Consider the following 12,075-nt stretch of genomic DNA (forward strand, 5'->3'; position numbering starts at 1 on the left):
GTCTTATGATGAAGATGGGCGACATTATGGACATATGACTACAAATCTTTCATAAGAAATTAATAAGATTTTGAAAGGTGCTAGAAACCTACCCATAAATGCATTGGTAAAAGCCATGCATGGACGTTTGATTGAATATTTTGTTAAGCATGGAGAAGAGGCTATGTTTGACCTTAACATGGAAGTATGTTTTGTCGTAAAGTAATGATGCAAATTCAAAAAAATTAACAAGAAGTTTCGTTACACCAAATTTGTCGGTATGACATACAAAGAACAAGTTTTGAGGTTAAAAAATCGTTGAAGATTTCAATCCTATCGATTTCTTTGCTCGCATGTGATAGCTGCATGTATAGCTGTGAGTACTGATTTTTGGCAATATATTGACCCAGTTTATTCAATGCAGTATTTTGTAAATGCATATTCTCCACAATGGTGCCCTCTTAGGAATGAATGTAACATCCTTACAAATAGTGAATGAAAGTTAGTGCCTGATGATGAAAGAGCAAGAGATAAAGGGCGGCAAAATAAAGGTGTATGAAATATAATGAAGTTGGTCATAACTGACGCCATTGTCCTCAATAAATCATGTTAGTTAATTGTAAGATAAGTTTTGGGCCTTGTAGTTTAGAGGTAGTAAATGTTGACCCATTTGAAGTGTTTAAATTTTAAATGCAACTGTTATAACCATGTAATAGTTGGTAGAAATTTTATGTACTAGTTGGCATATTTTTATTTTTAATGAAAATGTTATTTACTGTGAATACAATGAGTGTAGAGGAAATAAATACCCTAATTAAAACAAACATAAAGGACATATTACTCATACCATATCTATTAAAATAAAGAAGTTTGTAACTAGAAAATCCATACATGTCATTAAAAACTAAAATGTCAAATAAAAAACTACATATAAAAAAGTCATTACTACTCCCCTATGTGCTTGATGATCATGATCTAATGAAGTCAAGATGCATTGTCTCGATCTATCTCAAGCTCCTCGATGGGGGTTCCAACGAACCTCTCCTACATCTGCAGCAGCACCGAAGTCGGCATTCAAATCAATACCCAACTTAATGGGATGCATGAATGATGGTATAGGCTCAGGGTAAAGGTATAGGGCACCTTGAGTCAAAAGAGAATGGTGCTCGTGAGGGAGTGTCATAAAAAAATCAGGTCGTGGATTGTAATCTTCTAATCCTATAAATGGTGAAGTAAGGGGTTGTGTTTGTTGTTGGATGTCCTTCGATGAATGGAAATAAGTGGGGGCAGATGTCATATGAGATGGGTGAAAAGAGATCTATGATGGTATAGGGAATACACCATCAGGGTGCTCTAGCATAGTCAGCACGTGTCACTCTATTACCTGCATTTGTCTTCGTTGACGTCCCAAATCTCTTCCCTCTCTTCGTTGTCTCAGCTAGTGTATGTATAAGTTTGGATCTACAGGATTACTACTCTGCATTGAAGGATCTGAAGATAAAACATGCTCTAATATCTGATCTTGTTCCTTTTTTAGTGACAACATAGTCTCAGACAAGTCCTTTAATTCATCAAAGATAAAGGAGTCCTACCCATCATTGCTCAAGTAGTGCACTCTATCAAGTGCATCACCCTAAAATGATAAAAATGTAAACGTTAGTTACTTTATATATTAAATAGCAATAATATACATAAGGGACATATAACAATATACCACTAAAGCCGCAATAGCTTCATCCCTAGTCATCAAACAACGAGCGTGACTAACATACCATCTTATATATTCTGAATTTGAACTCAGTAACCCATACTGGAGCTCATTAGTCATCACCCAAAGTCGTCTACTCATAAATTTTCAACATAGCACTGAATTTTGCTAACCAATTTTCTGTAGTCTTTCCTCTAATGGTAAGGTCATGTAGCTGGTCCAGCTAATAAAGAGCCCTAGGTATGTGTTGAACCATACCAAATTGACACATCACTCGATCAGGTTGGTGTCACTCACAAACTTGAAAACATATTAGTGGCGCCATTGCCCTCCATAAGTCTATTCCGTCTTTACAGATAGGTGGCAACACATTGATGAGCTACACACTGTATGACACCCATACAATCTGTATCATGACATAAAAAATAATTAATAAAAAAACATATACAATTTGGAAGAAGGAGTGAGAATGGAGGTTGGGGAGATGTTAGAGAAAGGGGTGAAAATAGAGGTTAGGGTTAGGGTGAGGAAGGTGGAAGTTTGGAGTGGAGGTGGGAAAGGGGTTAGAGGAAAGGATAAGAGTGGAGGTTAGGGTGGATTGGAAAGGGAGTTGCTGGTATTGAGGGAAAGAAGTTTGATGAAGAAGAAGAAGCTTTTTTTGTAAATATATAAAACACGTTTATAGATCTTTTTGCAAATATTTATTTTAATCAATAAAAAATTTAAATGACATGGCTTATAATGTGGCGTCAGGTAGAGTGTTGAGCTGACTTTCTGTTAGCTAGCGTAGCACTTAATAGAAGAATGGTTAACGGAAGGGACCAATTCCTAAATTACCAACTTTAGAAGGACCACTTCCTAACAAAAATATTTGTAAGAACTAATCACAAAAAGACCTATATTTATAGGGACCAAAAACATAATTAAGCCTAGACTTAATTATGTATTTAAGGAGTGGCAACAACTTTACCATTGTAAATTTATTATAAAAAGTAATGATGACTCTGAAATTGTATTTACTTTATAAATGACAATAAGATATAATGTTCCTTTTGATTTTACTTTAATCTAGAACCAAAAAATACTTACTTCCTCTTTTATTGTCCCCTTTCAATTGTAGGCATTATACAATGAAGTTCTAACATACTTGGCCTTGAGTGCATCACAATGTTATACTGATCTTAGGGAGTGTGTCTGACTTCTTATCACACTATAGGTCTATCAAAATATTAATTTTGGGATAGTGGTTATGTTTATTGCATAACAATTCCTTCGATAATATCTAATAAAGATATCATATTTTAAAATTATAATATGAACTTCAATTAATTTTCTTTAGAACACATTTCATGTTTTTAAGAAGAAAGAATATTAATGTATTATTTTTCTAGGTTAAGATAGTTGTTAAGAGTCTTAATCTTATAAGCACGTTTATGAGCAAGTGCTATAATCTTTAATATTACTTTCAAGGATTATGTTTGTACATGTGAAAAACATTATTTGACTACTTTTTCACTTCTCTCAATATAATGTACATGTTTTATCATAGTCATACCATACCTTATGACCTATGCTTAACAACATCATTGTCACACTTCGATAGGATTTTTATTTTAGACAAAAAAGTTAAGTACTTGTATTTGATAAAAGTTAAGTGTAATTAGTGTTATGTTATTAGTTAAAATCAGATTATATTTTAGTAGTATTTTTATTTTGAACAAAACTTACATATAATTAGTATTGATTATTAATTGAAATTATTTTTTTCTCATTAATCTATAATAACATTAAATGTAAATATAAATATTTTTAAAAAATAAAAATTTAATTTTAACTAATAAATAACAATAAAAAATAGTACATAATTTTTTTCTTTTATTTCTTATTTATTTAGTTATCTTTAAAACAAATAAGAATTGAACACTTTTATGTACTTCAAAATACAAAAAGATTTGTATGGGTAAGAGTTTAAGCAAATTCACTTTTGTAGCTATTTCTACATCTATAACAGTTAGAGCAATGCTAGTAGCACATTTTTTAATATATTATTTACAACATACTTCTTTTTCTATTAACTAAAATTTAATAAAAATGACAAATATCATGTAAATTTTACTATTTCTTATTCTTAAGTTAATGTTTCTCTCTCGTAATATACACCTAAGGTAGAAAAATCAAAAGATACAAAATACACTCATCTTAATTTGTAGCACATATTGATGTAATAGACTATCCTAAACAACAACGTAGGTGTCAAAATATCACCAAAATTTCTGCTTTTGACAATATGTTTGGATAAGATTAATTTTTTGTTAATTATGTGAATAAATATTTATAAAAAATATTTCATTTTTTTGAAATTTTTTATAAAATTAGTTTATATTTTTAATTAGTTTTTTTTATAAAAGAAATAACTTGTTTAAGATTAATACAAATTTTAAAGTTTATGATTAAAAATTAGCATTTTAGTGTGTATTTAGATTATTTGAAAATTTTGATTGTATGAAATAAGTTATATGTTAAGATATGTTAGACGAAAAGTGGTCTTAAAATAATGTATTGTACTTGAATTCTAAAAAATACTTTTTTTTAGGTTCAAATAAAAAAATATGAAATTAAGTGTAATATTTAGATTTATATTCAAAATAATTAACTATTAATGATAAAACAAAAAAGTTAACTAAAAAAATTATTATGATTGTTTTTAATGATAAGTTTCACAATTTTACTTATACTAAAAAAGCTATTTCCTTTATAAAAAATTATAAGCTGATTTTTAATCACAGGCAAACAAAAATGAAGAGTTTTTTTTTTTACAACATTTTCAAATTATCAAGGAAATTAATCTTTTCCAAACGCACAGATATTTTTTAGTTAATTTTTATTTTCTATTTTATTTTTAATAATTAATTATTTTAGATAAAAAAAACTAATCATTACACATAATTTCTTATTGTTATATAATTTAAATTAAAAATTAATTATTTTATATAATTCAAATACGAAATTATTTTAAAATCAATTATTTCAAAAATTTATTATTAAAATAATCTATTTCTTAAGTTAATCTAAAGACACTAAAATCAAATAACAAAGGATTTAAATTCAATATTGCATTAATATTATATCTTCTTACAAAATAATAAGAACCATAAAAAAAAAATACCACAACTTCCAAAAACCGGTCAAACTTTCTTGTGTACCCTATAATTCACTCTCATTGATATATAATTTTAATTAAGATAGAATCTAAATTGCAATTAATAGTTCACGTTTTGTTATTAAACCAATTAAGTATTTAAATTAATAAAGTATATTTAAATACATTTTAAAATATTTTTTAATTAAATAAGTAAATTGTAATTAAAATATCAGATAATATTTATTTTGTTTAAAAATAATCTAAAAGGAATATATCGACTAATAATGATATATATTTATAAAATAAATTTTTATTTTAATAATTGCCTAACTTAGAAGTAATTGAAACATGAGTATATTGATTAATAAAATATGTATTTGAAAATATTTTATTTTATTATTTAGAAAAACATAATCTTGATTAAGATTTGTTATATACAAATATAAATTATACATAAAAATTTTAAAAAAAAGATATTTTTATTTATTATTTGACAAAATTAGTGTTTTCATCGTTTAACTTTATTTTAATTTATTTTATTTTTTAAATTTTTAAAAAAATTTCAATATGTTATTTTATTAACAACGTTACTCAATTAATATGTTGTCTTTTTTTTTTTCACATGTTTTGTTTTGCATTGTTTTTCATTTTCTTCTTTAGATTTGCATTGTTCATTATTATTTTTCCTCAAATCTCTTATTTCGCTTTATTACTTAATTCCATATAAGATGGAAAAAATTTTAATTGATTCCATTTAAGTTTAGGAAAAAGTTAAGAATTATGTAAGATTTTGTTGTTTAAAGTTTAGATTTTAGTGATAAGTAAAGGAGATAGAGAAGTGTGAGATTTTGTATTTTTATTTTTTTTTATAAAAGAGAAAACGAAAAGTGAAAGGATTCAATCAATTACATCAAAGATATCTTCTTAAAAAAAAATTTTGGTTATAACATGCAATATCAAGTAAGAAATAAAAATAATGAACAATGGAAAATAATACACGAGACAGGAAAAAGATAAAAAGATATTAACAAAGTTAATATTATTAAAAAAACTTATTTAAAATATATTTTAAAATTATAAAATTAAAATAAATAAAATTAAATTAAAGAAATAAATTAAATTTAACCCTTAAGTTAGAAGATAAAAAACTAATTTTATCTATTTTTTATTTATATTATTTTAATAAACTTGTTAATATCAACAATATCAGAAGAATATGTTCTACTGTAGCAGTTAAATATTTAAACTTGTAGAGTATATTTAAAAGAATGTTTAAAACATTTTAATTTAAATGAATTAATTGTAAAAAAATATTAAATTTTATTTTAAAAAAATCTAAATTTAGTATATTGACTAATAGTGATATAAATTTGTAAAATAATTTTTTTTATTTTAATTGTTCTTTGATTCCAAAATAATATTAAAAAAAAGCATATTGACTAACGAAATATCAATATATGAATTGCAATATAAATTAAATATTATTATTGAAATAAAATTGAACATGTTTAAATATGATTTAAGTTTAAAAATATATTCTAATATAATAAACTTTTTTATTAAATAAAAAAATAAGTAAATAACATTATCTAATATACCCAACTTTTTAAATGAATAAAAATATAAAAAAAAAGTAAAACATCTTTTATTTAATTTTTATCTTATTTGTATTATTTTTAATAAAATACGTCAACAGTAGTAATACTGAGCAAGATTAATCCACTACTACACTAGTTAAGTTCTTAAATTGATAGAGTACATTTTAAAAAAGATTAAAATAATTTTTTTATTTAAGTGACTAATTATATGATAAAATGTTATATAAAATTTATATTTTTTTATTTAAAAGAATCAAAAGATAGGCATATCAATATATATATATATATATATAGAATTTTAAGAAAATAATAATAGAAAAATCCATATTGTACCAGTTAAACATTTAAATTAGTATGATATATTCATAATAAAGATATTAAATAATATTTAATTTTTACTTCAAAATAATCTAAATGAAGTATATTGACTAATAGTTATTTAAATTTGTAAAATAAATTTTTATTTTAATAATTTCTTAATTTGAAAATAATTTAAAAATGAGTGTATTGACTAACAGAATATGAGTATTTTTTTATTATTTTTAAAAAATGTTATCTAGATTAAAATTTGTTTTTTTGTAAGAAAGAAAAAAATTGTTTTATATACACACCAAGTATCAAATCTAAATATTTATATCACTTAATAACTTTTCTGTATAATATGAAATTAATTAATCTAAATATTAGTTTAAACGTTATTAAATAGACCAACTTTATAAAGTTTTATATAAAAAATAAATATCAATATCATTATTTTATTTCAACATGTAATATATTTTTAAAATATGAATAAATATTAATTTTTAAATAACATATTATGAATATTTAAATTTTATAAAATTTGATATTCATAATTGAAAATAATATAGAAATATTCAACATGAATTAATTTATTTTATATTTTATAAAAATTTATTAAATGGTATAAATATCATTTGATGCTTGATTTGAAGGCATCAAACTATGTATCAACACATGCTTTTGCCGCCAAAATCTGAGGAAAGTCACCAATACTGGCACGTTGCGCATTACAGATCAAATAAAATTGGAAGGAACAACTGAAAAAATAAATACATGTTAAGGTTCCTAATAATTTGAAAATGCTGCGAGTGGATCAAGGTAAAACACGGATTTTAACCGTTAAAAGTTAAAATCCTATACTCTGCAAAAAGCAAAAAAAACAGAATGAAAAACACAAATGGAGAGAAGAGTACCATCATCAAGCATTCAGTCTATGATTCCCATAATAAAAAGCTTTGAAGATAACAAGTTGGATAACTTAGCGCTGACAAGCTAATATTACATACAATGTCAGCATTGAGAATAAAAGTGCCACTCGGAGCACATTTCCCGCAGCAAAATTGTGTCTAAGCTGAAGGGGAAACGATTCTACAATAAGAAACTACAGTAAATGCATTCGTTCCACGTAAGAGTGGAGCAACCATTGACTAAGAGGCTCCCCACATCCAACAAAACAACCGGAATTGCCATTTTCTGTGAAAAATGGGAAACTAAACATATGAAGCAGTTCATGCACTGCCTGTCTCACGAGAGAAGAACCTGTCACCCTACTCCTGCGACCCCATCCAGTTACAATATCTATCCTGTTAGGGCCAACACCAGATGTCAGCATTTGTTTGCGAAACCCAGCAAGTGTCCTTGACAATGCTGTTACAGCAGTTCCATCAGACATCACATGAAGATTTATAAGCCAATAACAAGAACTTTTCTCCTTCACAGCATCTGGATACACATTTCTTTGTGCGGCCACCTCCCAAACTGAACCAGCCTCCTCCTTAAGCCCTGATTTGTGAAGAAAATCCACCACTGCATCTACAAGCCCTCTTTTACCCTCTCTATCCTCCGAATGCATCAGGTCCAAGAATTTGCTTACATGATCCCGCACATTTTGACCATCAGGTCCTGCTGCTGGCATGGACTGTAAAAATGCATGGGCTGGATGGCCAGTTACTGCCATAAGTTCGCGACAAAATCCCATATCATATGGTGATTGTGCCTCTGTACAACAACTGAGAAGTAAAGTATAAGTCTGCAAAGAAGGGCTTAGGCCAAGAGCCACCATGCTTCGAAGAAGATTGTATGCATCTGGCAATCGATGAACCCTGAGGAATGCACTGAGAAGGGAATTGCAAGTTGGTACATTTGGAAGCAAACCTGCCCTCAGCATTGCATGATACCATTCCCAAGCCTTCTCAACATTACCAGCCTTTCCCCATAAGTCTACCAGAAGACCATAAACAGGTTCATCCGGAACCCAGTTGTTCTGTTTCATCTCAACAAAAACTGCTTCTGCTTCCTCAAGATAGCCACAGTGGCCAAGCACCTCCATAACAATGCTATATGTAACTTTGTCAGGTTTAAATCCTGCATTCTGCATATCACGGTATAGTTTTAATGCTGTCTGATAGTTCCTTGCTTTGGCTTGCAAAGCTATCAGGATATTGTAGGTGACAATATTTGGAACACAACCCTGCTCAACCATCTCACAAAATAGCTTATGGGCAGCAGGTAAATTACCAGATTTTCCAAGGCAGTTGATCATGACACTGTAAGTAAATGTGTCAGGAGATAGGCCAACTTCTTGCATTTTCTCATACATGGACATGGCCACATCAAGAAATCCAGCTTTTGCATGGATATCAATGAGTGTGCAGTAAGTAACGCGATCAGGCTCACATCCCATCTCTTGCATTTGAGTGAACACTTTCAGCGCTTCCTTTAGGTAGTTTGCACGGCCATAACTGTGAATCAGACGATTGTAAGTTACAACATTAGGCTTGCATCCATCCTTGACCATCTGCTCCAGCAATTTGTTTATTGCACCAAACTCTCTTGCACGACCAAGTATACCAACCATAGTGGTGTAAGTATGCCCATCATGCCAGAATCCTGGTTGACGCTTTAGCCAGTAAAAGAAGCTTAGAGCAACTGAATGGTCTTGCAGTTGCTTTAGGATCTGATTAGCTTGATATGCATCTATTGAAAGATTCAGGTTATGAAGAGCCTTCTCCGTAGCAGGACCCCATTTTAAATGATGCAGTATATCTCTAACCACTTCCACAACTCGCCCTGAGTTTCCAAAATGCCTGTTCGTTGGAGCAATTCCTGCTGGCATTTTTGGATCCCTGGGGTGTTGTTTATTGAAACTTCCCTTGAACGATCCTAACATCTGTGGATTTGAAGTTTGCATGTTAGAGCCAAAATTTGTCACAAAACGGTTTGAATGAGTGCCTGTTCTCTGTGGCACAACCTTGCGGTCATGATTATTCAAAGGAACATTTGAAGCTGCCCCTGCCTTCTCTGTCCCCGAAGAAGCCACTTGCTTAAAGCCCTTAGCTAAATTGGATTTATCACCTTTCCCCTTTGCACCATGATGACTACTTGTACGATTGGATGGCCCTGGATGAGTAGAAACAGGTGGTGGTTTGGGATGAACACTAGTAAAATTCTCCTTTCTAATTTGTTTCACATTGGAAGATCTGATGTTGGGTAAGGTTCTGGTCGGATCAACCATACAATTTTTAGAGTAGCTCAGTATTCCCATCCCATCCGATAAAGGAAACTTATAACTAACAATATCAGAAAGAAAATTGACAGCGGCAATACCGGCCCTATAAAACTGGTCAGCATTAATAGAAGTGTGTGCAACATGGTTCTGAACACCATCAACAACAAAACCATATGTTACAGTTTCTGATCTACTCGGGGTAACTGAACTAGACCTAACTTGTTGTACATGACCAGATTGATCAACACTCTCAACCTTGAGAGAAGCAGGCCCATTTGAAGCCCTTCCTAAAACCAAGGATCCTTCTACTTGTGATGCAGTTTTGGATACTAAAGACGACGGCTTCTGTGCGAGCAAATCGTCCTTTTTCTTCTGCTGACTTCTTGACACACACGTTTCATCCTCAGCACAAGTGCAGGAATTACCATCTGCTGCATTACATCTCGAACCACTAAGGAAAAGACTCCTAGCACTGCTAGAAAGGGCACCAATCTGCTTTGCTCGTAACATATTCTGCAAAAAAGTCCAAGCTAGGTTACAATCATGAAACTCTCACACAAAAACGACGGCGTTTCGGCAACTCCATTTCACCCAAAATTGACCACAACCATCAGCAAGAAGCCTAGTCAGTAATGTTTTCCAGCAATTGGCAAAAACAGAAAACACGAAACACAGGATACATCTCCAAACGACAATAGATAAGATAAATGAAAATTAAACAAATAATAAAATAAAATAACAAGGCAAAGGCACTTGAATGTGTCGTAATTTAGTGTCCGTAGACTAATTAGTTAGTTTGGAGAAAGAGAAGGGAAATAGTAGTAAAGAAAAAGAGATGGAGAGGGGTGTGCACCTGCATGGTTCAGTGTTGTTGCGGAAGCATAAGGGTTGGAGAAGGTGGCGGCTACTATGTTGTGTGTGTGTGGCGTCAAAGGGTAGACTTTTCCAAGCAACTTGGGGGAGAAGCTATGAGTATGAAGTGTGCCCGTGCCCGACCCGAAACTTTCCTTACCTTTTTTTTTCTTATTTTTTAATTTTACAAGACGCGTTTGCTGCCTTGAGTCTCACGAACACGTGTCGTCGGTCGAAATAAACTACGTATCTTGTTAATTAGTGTTTCTAGTTAGAGAAGGACCAGATTTTTTTAGTTTTCATTTTCATCCCATGTATCAGTCGAAACTATCTGCATCCTTCCCCCATTTGGTGGGAATTGAATATCCATTATTATTTGTATTTAAATGAAAATAAAGTTGTTTAAGCAAAAATAGAAAAAATTATAAAAAAAATTAAAGCAAATGGTAATTAGGTTTTATAAAAAAAAAATACAAAAAAATGCTAATTGTAATAAATTATTTTAACTCCTTTTGTATGTACTTAGGTTTATTGTAGAAAAATTATTTTTCAATTGTTTGATTACTTTTATATTAAATTAAAATTATTTTGAATAATAAATAAATATATTTAATGTAGTTTTTCAAAAATAAACAAAATCGGAATCATATTTTCTAAAAATGATAGTTCTTGTATAATTTTTGTTATAAAAATTTTATATTACAGTTGTGTTTTTTTATTATCATATTTTATTTTTGTCAAGTGAATCACCATCAAGTGAGTTTGCATTGATTTTGCAACCAAAAAAAAAAGTGTTAGGAGAAGTTATCTGCGTAGAACTGTGAGTGTCTTAGCACAAGAAAAAAATAAAAGTTATTTCAAGAGAGAGTACGAGAGAAAAAAAAAAAGTCATCTTACGAAAAAGATAAAAAATAGTAAAAAAAAAAATTACAGTATTAATTAATTAGTTTGCATTAAGGGTGTATTGTGTTATTATTCACTTTATGAGTAAAGTTTATGTTTTGTGTTCATATATGGTTCCGAAATGACTTGTGGTGTACCCATTAAATCATAATCATATTTTCTAGAAAAAATAGTTCTTGTATAATTTTTGTTATAGAAATTTTATATTATAGTTGTATTTTTCCTATTATCATATTTATTTATTTTTAATATTTTGCATAGTTGTTATCTATATTTATAATTAATGTTGAAAAGGGCTGCGGTAGATGAAAATAAACTAAATTGGAACATTATATGTTAAGTAAATAAAATATTAACTAATTTG

The 12,075-nt window shown here is 29.3% G+C and overlaps 1 protein-coding gene across 1 annotated transcript; it reads right to left on the minus strand.

Moving 5' to 3' along the window:
- Positions 1-7,425: 7,425 nt before the first annotated feature.
- Positions 7,426-10,966, minus strand: LOC113849918 (pentatricopeptide repeat-containing protein At1g74750). The gene is made up of 2 exons (XM_027480172.1): positions 10,810-10,966; positions 7,426-10,469 (listed from the first exon to the last, which is right to left on the minus strand). Exons 1-2 carry the CDS (start codon positions 10,813-10,815, stop codon positions 7,830-7,832), a joined length of 2,646 nt encoding a protein of 881 aa, XP_027335973.1. The 5' UTR covers positions 10,816-10,966; the 3' UTR covers positions 7,426-7,829.
- Positions 10,967-12,075: the final 1,109 nt, after the last annotated feature.

Source organism: Abrus precatorius, unplaced genomic scaffold, assembly GCF_003935025.1.
Source record: "Abrus precatorius isolate BTA unplaced genomic scaffold, Abrus_2018 Scaffold10, whole genome shotgun sequence".
Taxonomy (NCBI): Eukaryota; Viridiplantae; Streptophyta; class Magnoliopsida; order Fabales; family Fabaceae; genus Abrus; species Abrus precatorius.